Genomic DNA, 12,216 nt, shown 5'->3' with positions numbered 1-12,216 from the left:
AGAAAATCATGTTGGGGAATTCCTACACCTAAATGCTATTAAAGTTACATAGTAGAATGTGCCAGTAGATGCTTACCAGAATGCCTGATCATTGGCCATCCATTCCCAATTGTAAATCTTTAGATGCTTACTTCTCAAAGTGATCTAAAACATATGAGAGTTTATTTTTGTGATTTGCAGGTATGCAAAAGTTATAATTGCTTATGGTTCTATAAAGTTATGTTCTGTAGTTCTATAAAGAGAGGTTATATCGGGTGTCTTAATTTTGAGAATGTGTTCCTTTCAAGTAGCAAGTAACTGTTTTTTAGGGTAAGAGGATTTGTTTGCTGTTCTGTGTAAAACAAAAAGGAGTGATTGTATAAATCAACAATGATATGTCAGTCTATGAAGGATAGGTTCCAGTTTACAGATTGTACCATACTTTCTGTCATTTGCTCCTTTGTGGATCTCATGCTGGGATGCTCTGTGGATTGAACAAATTGTTGCATAGACTTTGAAGGTGCAAGATGTATGGGAGCACTGCTATGTGACCCTTGTGAGGCCCTTTTCACATATGAAGATGCCACATAGCAAAGAGCCCACATTTTAAACATTCTATTTATTTTTAAAAGCTAATTTAAAAACAGACAAATAAATTATAACAGCAGCACAGCAAAAGAAAAAGACAACCAAGAAAAAAGCCAAATCCAGGAAGCAAAAAAGAATAACCTTGTTTTAATAATCCCAAAGTCTTGTTGAAAAGCAGTGTTTTAATTGGCACTGAATGGAGTACAGTATAGGGATCAAGCAGGCCATACCGAAAAGGCCCTCTTCCAGGTGAATGCTTGCCAGCTTTCAAATGGTAGCCAGATGATAAAGATGACAAATGGAGATCACAGGGTGGCACATACGGAAGAAGTTGATCCTTCAGATATCCGGGTCTCAAACCATATAGGCCTTTAAAAGTCAGAACCAGAACCTTGAAATAAGTCCAGAAACAAATAGGCAGCCTGTGTTGATTGATTTGGGATAATATCCTTCCAATGCTAATAGCCAGGTTGTGACATTTTATACCAACTGAGTTTCTGAATGCTTTTACGAGCACCCTTGTATAGCACATGTTATGGTAGTCCAATCAGGAAGTGACCAGGGAGTGATAACTGTGACCAGGTGAGATTTTTCAAAGGAAGGCCACAGTCAGGAGAGAAAAAATGCTCCTAATCAACATTTCTGCTTAAGCCTGCAAAAGAAGCTCCAGATCAGGACACAGCCCCCAAGCTGGGAATCTAGTCCTTTACTGGGAGCCTGACCCTGTCCAGAACAGGTTGAGCATCCATTCTTAGATCAGTAGAACCCTAGCCAACAGCACCTCATTTTCTCTGCATTAAGTTTCAACTTGTTCCTCCCAATCTGATCTTGTATAGCTGTCAGACAATAATTCAGGGTAATCATTACATTCCTGAGATCCATTGAAAACCAGAGGTAGAGCCACGTGTCATCAGTGTATTCTTACTCCTTAGCTCAAGTCTTCAGAACACTTCACTCAGCAGTTTAAATGTAAACTTTAAAAGCATTGGGGCAAGATAGAACCTTGCAGTAGGCCTGTGCACAGACCTAAAAGTCGGAGTTTATTATTTACTTATTTATTTATTCAATTTATATACTACCCTTCCAAAAATGGCTCAGGGCGGTTTACATCAAAATAAAACAATTAACATCAATTAATTAAAAAATATTTTAAAAACAGCATAAAACTAATTAACAATTAAAACTATTTGAGTTGGGTCTGACCCAACCTTTACTGAACCCAAGATTGCCAGTTCAAGGTCCTTTGTATCCGTCCAAAGGTTGGGGTTGGATTTGGGCTTGCAGTCAGGATCAGGAACACATCAGAGTCAGGACAAGCTGGGCAGAAATATTAAAATATCCACGAATACTCATTATTTGAACCAAGAAGAAAACACATAATCCAAGGGGAAGTGATGTAACAGAGAATCATGTGAAAAATCCAGAAATTGGCTGGCAGCTGCTGATAGTGAGTTTAAAATGGGCTAAAAAACTTTTTTTTAACCCTTTAAAAATTAAATATGTTTGGGGTAGGCAGGCAGGTACCACAGAGCATAAAATGGGGTTTTTCCCCTGCAGCCGTGATTGCAAGCGGTGGGGGGGGGGATCAACCTTGCTGCCATTAGGAGTTCTGAAAAGTCCAACTCAAACTGGGGTATTTAAGTTTGGGTTTGGACTCTTGCCTAACCCTCCAATTCCAGTAAAATTTGACTATTTTGTATTTTACCAATCCAACTTTGCACAGGTCTACCTTGCAGAACCCTCAAGAGCCAAAGGGAAGAGCAAAAGTCGCATTCTGGGCTGTATTTGCCAGAACTGATACCTACTGTAAATTAAGGGGGTGCAAATTGATCCGGGTACAAATCAATCTGTACCCAAATCTAGCTGATTCGGGTGATTTGAAGACAAAACAAATCACCCCTGTGGTCCATTGGCTAGATTCAGGTACAAATCAAATCATGCCTGATTTGATTCAAATCGATTTGAGATTTGGATCCCTCCTATTAATTCACCCAGATTTCCAGATTTCATTTTTTTTATAAAGCTAAGCTCTAGCCCTTGTAGAAATGGAGTTATGGAGCAAAATGTGTGGTCACTATTTGTCAAGCGTTTGGATTCTTTGGTGTATAATAACTTTCCCTCAATGAATCCCTATGAGGATTCATTACACACCTTCATTTCTTCTATTCATTATGACTGACTTTTCAACAGTAGCTGCTACTACATTAACAAGCAAGTGTCCCACTGCCTTGAAATTTGGGTGGTAGATGGCATGGCACCCATGAGGACCTACCCACCACCCAAATTCGGTGCCCTACCTTGTTAAGTGGTCCGAATAGTCCAAGTCTGAATCAAAGTAAAGCAAATAAAAATTGAATTTTGGGTGATTTGGAGGGGGTAAATTTGGATACAAAACAAATCAGGGGTGATTTGTTTTGGGCACAAATCGAATCAAAAAAATTGATTTGTGCACATCCCTAATGTAAATACACTGCTCCCACTCCCATCCCTGTTAGGCAGGCCAAAATGATACCATAAATAGTTTAAGCTTAAACCTTTAAACATAGGAGGATGCTTTCCACCCCTATTGTTGAATAGTAAAGTTAGGCCAAGAGATACTTAAAAATATTCTGCTCAGAATTCACCTTATGCTAATATTTTTGCAATCTGATAAGCATAATATAGTTAAGAACATAAGAAGGCTCTTGCTAGATGAGGCACAAGGCCTGTCTAATACCTCACTAGCCCTACTAGCCGGTGAGTCTAGTGACAGCAGGGTTGGGTGGAGAAAAGAAAACATTGCCCTAGCTCTCTGCTCCTGTTGCCACCTATTCTTGGATTTTGAATGTCTGGGTCAAAAGTTGATCTGGAAACAGAGCAAAGATCTTTAATTCCTGTACTGTCTGGGTAGAAAATAAACAGGAAGTAACTCATGAGAGATTGAGCTGAGACCTTCTGCATGCAAAGGAAGTGCTTCACCACTGAGCTAAAATTGTTTACAGTAGCAAGTAACTGAGGCTGGATCTTCAAGCCCTGGGCATGCTCAGATAGGACAGAAAATCCCTTTGATGGTGAAAGTGTCATATAAAGCTGCCAGTGTATGGCAGTTTTCTCGCTGAGAAAATGTTATATGATGCACTATTTATGTTATCAGGCGAAGGGCACTAATGGTATTTGTTCTTTTTTATGTCTTTAATATCTGAACTTGTAAATAGTTTGAAAACTTATGCTTAAAATTAAAAATGAAGGGGTTGGATGGATTCATGCCACAGAAACAGTCTACTAGTTGCTGCTGCTGTTGTTGTTATTTTACATTTATATCCTGCTCTTCCTCCAAGGAGCCCAGAGCAGTGTACTACATACTTAAGTTTCTCCTCACAACAGCCCTGTGAAGTAGGTTAGGCTATGAGAGAAGTGACTGGCCCTGAGTCACCCAGCAAGTATCATGGCTGAATGAGGATTTGAACTCGGGGCTCCCCGGTCCTAGTCCAGCACTCTAACCACTAAACCACGCTGGCTTTCTGTTGTAAAAGAATTCAAGAAGTTGCTGGGTCCCAGTAAATTCTTTGCTTTTTCTTGAAATTGGAGAAATTGTAGCAGAGGATAAAATTGGAGGCTGGCCACAGGCCTATAAGCAGCCTTCAGCACTACTGCACCAGCTGATGTGTTCAAGACCCTGTGAGGGCAGGGAGAGGGCAGGAGCAAGAGTCATGAGAGGAACTCCAACTTCCTTGTGCTGATGATAGAGGGGCTGGGACAGCTATTAGCCAGGTAGGGTTTTACCCCTTTGGCCATCACTTAAGTTGTTGCTGCATTTAAAGATCAGACTGAGCTGTAGGTTACTTTTAAAAGTGCATGCACAAGCTATGTGGAACTGAAACAATAAAATCTAAACCACATTGCATTTTGCTTGTACATTTTAAAATGTCAATCGTTCCCCATGGGATAACTTGAATGTTTCCTCCATGAAAGGTGATGGCTATCTTTATTTCTTATTTATATACAATTTATTTTGCTTAGATTGGAAAACCTGCTTTATAGCTTAAGGATAGTGAGTGTTCACAATCACATTTTCACCCTTCATGGATGATGTAATCTGTGTTTTTTCCTGTTATTCATGTCTTTGGTTTATTCAGGTGTCCTGCAAACATGCTTATGATCTAAGTTCAGATTTTCTCTTTATTTAACAAGCGGAATGAAACTTAAACATTCATCTTTAAAATATTCCATATGGGGAAATTGATATAAGGTCAGTGTGAACAATGGCCAATATAATACAAACCATTACAAAAATATGATTTGAACGACACAATGAAATACTTTATTCTTGGCTTTAATAAGCTGTTTAATTCACCTGCCAGCAAGAATTCCAAATGAACATGTTTTGACAGTGTAGAAAACACTATTCACTTTATTGTCACCAAATATTATATCATTTGGGAATTTATCTCTAGGTGTTTTGTCCAAGATGGAAGGTTTTCTCTATATTTCCTGTTTAAGAAACCAGTCTACTTGCTTTCTGAGCAAAGGCTGCTCAAAACTTATTCTTAAACAACTCGTTAAGCTGCACATTTGTGGGCATTTTAATGGATTATTATGCTGAATAATGAGCAGAGAAATTATGAATTAGCTCATCTTAATTAGTTTTTAATAATTCAGATTGAAGTGTTAACAGGTAGAATTATATATTTAGGAAACAATAACTTTTGCCAGGAAATGGCCATTCATGGACTTCCATGTGCACAATGGGGCTTTTCTGGCCTCTCTCTTCATCTTTTTTTTGTGTGTGTGTGTGTTCAATTTTTATACACCTTTCATAATGCATCTCAAGGTGGTTTACAAAAGTTAAAATGTAATAAAATTCCATAAAAGTTACATTTAAAACATTAAAATCAGTTAAACATTAAAACCATAAAACACCCCTCAAAAAATTAATTAAACAAAAACTCCATCCCTTCTCACTGTAGCCTCTCACACCCCCTGCAAGAACTGCAACTGGAAAGAAGAATTGGCAACTCCTCTCCGCTCTGAGCAGAAGCATTTTGTGTTTGTTCATGCTTGAAGCTCTTTGGATTCTGTCCTTATTTTCTATTATGTTGTTTTAAACAGACACAAATGTTTCACATCAGTGCCCTACATCCAGACCAAAGTTGTACAAGTACAGGGTTTCTTAACCTTGGGTCCCCAGATGTTGTTAGACTACAACTCCCATCATCCCCAACCATGGCCTTTGTGTCTGGGGATGATGGCAGTTGTAGTCTAACAACATCTGGGGACCCAAGGTTAAGAAACCCTGCACTAATGTAATGCTGTTGCACTAGTGCAACAATATTTCACAATGACATTGCACAAAGGAAGGATCTTTGTTCCTGATTAGCACTTATATTAACATAAGATGTTGACAGGCTTGTTCTACAACAGGTTGCACAATCTCTTATGTGTCCTGGAGAAGGCCTTCCAGTAGTGCTTGAACAACATTCTGGGCACCACAACTTCACATAGCTCTGCAAACTTCTTAAGGTGTGCACAACTTCTCTTGTTGCACTAGCGCAACACTAGTCTGCTTGTCAGCCACTATATCAAAATGCAGTGCTGGCATTAGGTCATGTGTTGGAAATATTTGTTTGTGTAGCTATTGATACGCACCAAACTAAATTAGCTTAGCAAATCTTAAAATGAGAACTTTAATCTTGCAGAAGATTAGGATTTAAGAGCAGAATGCTTAGTTTTTGTACTGTCACCATGTTTAGTCTACATCAGTATCCCTGATTTAATCTACTCAGTCCTTGTGGCATTGATGTTTTTCTAAGAAGAGCTATAATCTGTGGCCACCACCAACCACCAAATTAAGATCAGAGAACATTAGTATAGAATTTAAATGTATAAGGTACAATACCAAATGGTGACCTTAATATTACGTTAAATTAGAGGGATCTTTTACTTCTTCATAGTACCTGCACTGCAACTGATGCCCTGCTTTTCTTGGGAGTTGGATAATAGAGCAGAAGAACCCTGTCCATGTTAAGCGTTGATGCTGAATGTGATAAACTGTACTACAGTTTTTATCTTCTAGCCGCAGGGGGCCCATGACTCCAGTTTTAGAATCAAAATCTTTCCTTATTCTTTCTCAAAAGCTAGAGTTCTTAATAGAGAATACTATCCAGATGGCTTCCGTTTGGAACTGTATTTGTAGTAATAGCTCTAAAAACCTAGATGGCTACTAAGATACTGTATTCAACTGACACATTCAGTTTTAAGCATTTCCTTTCCATAAATAAAAAAATGAAATTTGTTTCTGCTAGCTTTGCTTCTACACTTATTGCTGCTTCTTTCCTTTTTTTAACCTTGAGCTGAGGCATTTTGATGGTGCCGTCACACTGTCATCTGGTTGCCTTTCCAATGCAAAATGACGCAGTGCTGCTGTTCTCATAAAATAACATGTAGCTTTATATCCTTACATTGCATTTGTATTGTTCACAGCATGCCATGCCATTCTGGAGGATCACAAGCCACTCTGACCTTATGGCTCTTCATCATGCCTTGGAACTAGAGTACTTGTAGTAGCACTTTGTAACCCCAGAACTTTCCTCATACCCATGGACAGTGTGCCTGTGTCTTGTGTCAGCGCTGAGCTGCAGAACTTTGTGATTTCATCATGTTGACGTACAGCTGCAACTGGTCTTAACCTTTGCCCTTCCAGTAAATGGAGGAGCATGTCTCTTTCTTCAGAAACAGCTGTTGATTCTAGTACTGTGAATCCAATGAAAACAAGCCATGATGAGAATGTTTTAACAATGTGTCCTTGCCACATTTGCTACATTGAAAGGTTCGTACCTGTGAAGAGACTGGAAAGTACTTTATGTTTCTGGAATCTTCAGTGTGGCACACACACCTTAAGTATGGCAAACTTGATTGCACAACAAAGACTAAACTTTTTTTAAAAAAAGAATCCCATGGATACACTTCTTGAAAAGGTTTACTATTGTTTTTTGTTTTGTTTTTTTAGTTTCTCATACCCAGGGTACCCTGTAAATCTTTACTTATTTATGAACAGATTCTGTTTTGTCATCATCACCTAAATGTGGATATGTATGATAAATGAAAGGCTATAACAAGTCTTTGCCTTCTGATAATAAAATGATTTTGATTTTAGCACATTGCAATGTAGTTTAAAGTATGTCTAATTTAAGGAAATAGGTACATCACTGAGACAATCGTGTACAGGAAGAATGTTTTTGTGTAAATTTGTAATGAATGGATGATGTTTTACATATTGTTTAGGCAAATACTATTAAAAGGTAGTAATGGCTTTTGGGTGAAGTATGAGGCAGTGTGTGCACAACTATTGTGCTGTGCCTTATGAAAGTATTCTGTATAAATATGTAGATAATGGAATTTTTTTTTAGATCAATTTGTCAAGACCAAAAGCATGGATGTCAAGTGTCAATAAGAAATTGCTTTTTATTATATTTGCTCTTTTCCCTCAAGTTTTCTTTGGCAAATCTATTCTATCAAAATACCAGTTATACTTTTTCTCCTTGCACCCTTTTCCAAATGGGCTGGCTTCTCATATACATTTTGTACTTGAGTACAAATGTCCAAGTTCAAGATTGACATATCTCATGTCAATTGAGAATGGGATGCCTATATAAATTGCCATTTTTCTTGGTGAAATACATGGAAAGAGAAAGTTGGTGTTTTGCTGCTTCTATGTACTTTGCCAAGAAAAGCAGCAATTTAAATATAGATGTGCATTCTCAAGTGATGTGAAATATGTGTATTTTGTATGTGGATATATATACTTGAGTATAGATGGTATAGTAAGAATTGGCCCTTAGGATGCACACTTGCAAATTAAGAACAGTGTTCTGTTCTCTTATTTCATTTTCTTTACTGATAGATATCAAACACAAGGAGAAGTGAATAATTAATCTATTCATTTCCCCCAAAAAAGGTAGAAGGTTGGTAAAATATTTTATGTAATGTATCTTGCCTTTTAGAATAATAAAATAAAGCATCCATGCACTTGCAAAATAAAAATGAAATCAACCACCTTATCTTAAAGTAGAAAAGAAGGGCTTTTCTGAGATCCAGTTAGCAAGGAACTGACTGAAATTATTCTTGCTTGATGGGTTCCTCACCTCCAGAAAAAAATTACTATATTTACCTGAATCAAAGACTAGATTTTTTCCTATTTGGTGTTAGCAATCAGAGAGTCATCTTAAATTCAGAGTCCTCTTCCTTTTGAGGTATAGTTATAACCTTTGAGGTATAAATATAGGTATAACCTGTGTTTTGCCCCTATTTTTTAGGGGGCTTGTCTTAAATTTGGAGTTGTGTTCAGGTAAATATGGTACTTTGTGTTTTTCTCTAACTCCACAAATTGTTAGTGTTTTAAAGCTTTTATTTCTTGCTAAAATCATAAAACCCTTAAAATCTCACCTTGAAGTCTGCTGAAATAGGGCAAAGTAGATTGGGAATTGTAGTTTTGTTGAGAGCAGGTCTGAAGAAAACCAGATGTAACCCTGAGATAACCCAGAAAGGGCTGAACATGATGGTATGTGTAGTTTTGTGTTAATTGCTGAAGCAGACCATAGTCCACAATTCTCTCCTACCTATACTATAAGAGCACAATGAAAACTTTCATTTTTAGTAAATACTGAAATCAGTACAGCTCAAAACAGAAAAGCCATGTCACACCAGTTAATTCAGACCTTCAGATTTTGGGATTATATGTGTGCATTTTGATTTGACATTCTCCCCCCCCCCCCCCTTTTAGACCCACAATCTGGTATGAAATTAGTAGTGGCAAATATCTGGTGCATTGTTAATGTTAACCATCTTAAAACAGTTATCAGATTTTTCTGTTGGTCCATTCCCGGCAATGGGAATACTTGCCAATTTTGTTTAGACTGCATTAATGTTTGTAACTAGGCCTATACAGCATTTGAACTGTGCCTGTCTTCTGTAAAACATGAAGACCATGCACAGCCGAGGCAGTTTTACTTTGGGCTAAAGTAGATGAATTGAGGGCAGTGGGAGGGGGGTCCCCAATTATTCTTGAAAGTGCACATTCTCACCTCATCCCACCCCTTCCCAGAGCAAATTCCCCCCTCCTGCCTTGATTAATGTGGCTAGAGCTAACCAGGTACCCCACATTCAGAATACTTAGTTGTGGCTAAGATGGGAGGTGGTGATTTGCACAAGGGAGTGGGATAAACCTGATTGTGATCTTACCATCATGGTTAGAGAGGCCCTTTGTTACAACTACACTGGGTCTTTGTGTTTAAATTCTTAGCCTGAACCTTGCTACTTTGTTTTCATTGGTATCTTCATTAGGAATAAACCTCAGTTGTTCTAGTTCTTGTTTCATATTTTTGTGTTTTTTTTTAATTCACCAGCTTTTAAGCCGCCTACTAGCAAAGCAACAACAGTAGCTGTGAGGCAACATCCTCTTTTTGTGGAGGATGTATATTGCTGCTACAGTTTATAATTATTTTATGGATTGTTTCAAATTGTTTGATTATAAATATGGCCCCCATCTTCAATAACTTTATGTACCAAAAGCAATCCAATTCAGGGACTACTCACAGTCTGTAAAGTTAAACACATACATAAGTCCTTTAATGACGGGCTATAAAACATCTGTTTTCCTTGGGTTTTTTTGTTGTTTTTGCTTCAAGCAAAATAGAGATGGACAATTTTTTCCCATTTTGTTTCAAATTTTTGTAGTCAATATGCTGACTAAAAAAAGTTTGTCTGGGCCTTATTGTACAAAAAGTGTGTTGTGTCCACAATTGTGTACAGATATTTTCCTCCATTTTGTGTTTAAATTAATAAAATTGATTTGTGACATAAGGACTTTTCCCCTCTATGTATTTGATTCTGTCACACCCTTGATTGCATAATATATATCTGTTTACATTAGTGTGGTGCAGAGGCTACAGGTTTCAGCTTGGATATAAGAAAAAAACCCTCCTGTTTAAATACTCACTTATAAAGTTCACTGGATGGCCTTGAGAAAATGGCTCGCTCTCAGTTTAACCTACTTCAGAAGGTGTTTGTGGAACTAAAATGTGTTTGTGGAACTAAATGTAAGTGCTAAAATGCAGCTCTGAGCTCCTTGGAGGAAGGGCAGGATACACATGTAAGAAATAATGAATTCTCTCACTGCTCTCCCAACCACCACCATTGTATGGTTGTGTATAGTTTTGAAATTCCAACTTTCCTTGGAGAATCACCAAAGGCCACGTTTTGGCAGCCTTCATTATGCTGGAGTTTATATCTATATCACCAGTTAATATCCCATGGTTCCCCAGCATCAATATCAAATGCACAATAATAGCAGTAAAAAAGAAACCGCTGTGTTGTGCCTCTGTGCACTCTGCTATAATGAAAAAGGGTTTCTCCTACCAGAGAAAATTCCCAACACTCCCACAGTGTCCCTAAAATAATTGACTCACTGACAAAAACACAAGCAGCCTGTAAGCAATGATCTTTTGCCAAGGCAAACACAGAAGGAGAGGCTGCCATTGGTATTGCAACAGTCAGGCACCTCCATAGCTCAGTGGGTGGGAGCTATGCATGGAGAATCCATGGTCTCCCCAGGCGAAGAATTCAAACAGACACTCATCTGAAGGCTTTATGCCTTGGTGCCCCTGTGAGAGGAATCTTGATAGAAGGGATCCACAATTGGGGGAATCCTATCCAGTTCTCCTGCCTGTAACTTCATGGTGTTTCAGGCAATCTGCATTATATTTGCAGGCACCTCAGAATGCATCCAAGAGATCATGTCTGCCAAATTTCAGATATATAATCCCCAAGGTGCCCAGTTTACAGGTAATTGAAAAGGCATATAGACACAGCCTAAAATGCCCAATTGAGTGGCTTCTGCCCAAGTGGGAATACCTATACATCAATCTCCAGCAGCAGACTTTGGGAGGATGGGGACGGAGCATATAGTACTTTTATTTATTTATTTATTGTTGCATTTCTGTCTTTTGTCTCAAGCTGGCTCAGGGAATAGGAAACATCTCCAGATCTTGCTCTTGACATTATGCACATGTGCCAGTTTGGGGCTGTGTAGTGATTTGGAAGTCTCTAAGGAAAACAACTCCCCCCAAGACAGAAACAGTAGCCCTGAAATATGTATGAAGAAACAAAAAAACAGACTGAAAGGAATTGAGACTTTCTGTGGACACCAGTTTTTTCCATTGTGCAATGAGAAAGCTCTCAGGAACATCATTTTGGGAGGCAAAATTGCTACAGAGGGAAGGGGTGGTGGCAGAAAATCATCCCTCCCTCCTCACAAAAAGGAAAAACTTGGCATGTCCACAGAAGGTTAGTTTGGATGTTGGCCACTAGGTTTAGTGGGAGGGAAGTGGGGCCTGATTTGCAAGGTAAAACAGCTGGGCGTCAAGTCGGTACAAACAGGAAAGTACAAACATGCCCCCAATATGCTGGGAACAATGTAAAAAATGGGGGTGAGGTGGATCTGTGGAAAACAGGTTTATAAACTGCTTCAGCTAAAACTCCTGAACAAATCCCCATGTTGAGGAAAACCAGAAGGACTGGGAGGCATAATGGAAAAACAAAGACAAGCCTGTCTGAAAGAATTACACTTGGAGAAATGCAGTGATGGAATGAAAGGGCAACACAGAACTGGGGAAA

At 38.5% G+C, this 12,216-nt stretch overlaps 1 protein-coding gene across 28 annotated transcripts in view; it reads left to right on the top strand.

Annotated features, from left to right (window-relative positions):
• Positions 1-10,407, top strand: part of EYA1 (EYA transcriptional coactivator and phosphatase 1) — a 165,387-nt gene extending 154,980 nt beyond the window's left edge. For 27 of the 28 annotated variants that reach the window (XM_053247582.1, XM_053247578.1, XM_053247573.1 and 24 more), the window contains one exon: positions 7,027-10,407. In XM_053247582.1, the coding sequence (XP_053103557.1) occupies positions 7,027-7,107 (81 nt within the window). In that variant the 3' untranslated portion in view covers positions 7,108-10,407. Of the gene's footprint in view, positions 1-4,682; positions 4,796-7,026 lie in introns of all 28 variants that reach the window. The other variant, XR_008306465.1, reaches the window with a different exon arrangement.
• The last annotated feature ends 1,809 nt before the right edge of the window (positions 10,408-12,216 follow it).

This window comes from Hemicordylus capensis, chromosome 4 (assembly GCF_027244095.1).
Source record: "Hemicordylus capensis ecotype Gifberg chromosome 4, rHemCap1.1.pri, whole genome shotgun sequence".
NCBI lineage: Eukaryota > Metazoa > Chordata > Lepidosauria > Squamata > Cordylidae > Hemicordylus > Hemicordylus capensis.
Note: the sequence above shows the minus strand (reverse complement) of the source record. Positions and strands in the feature narration are given on the sequence as shown.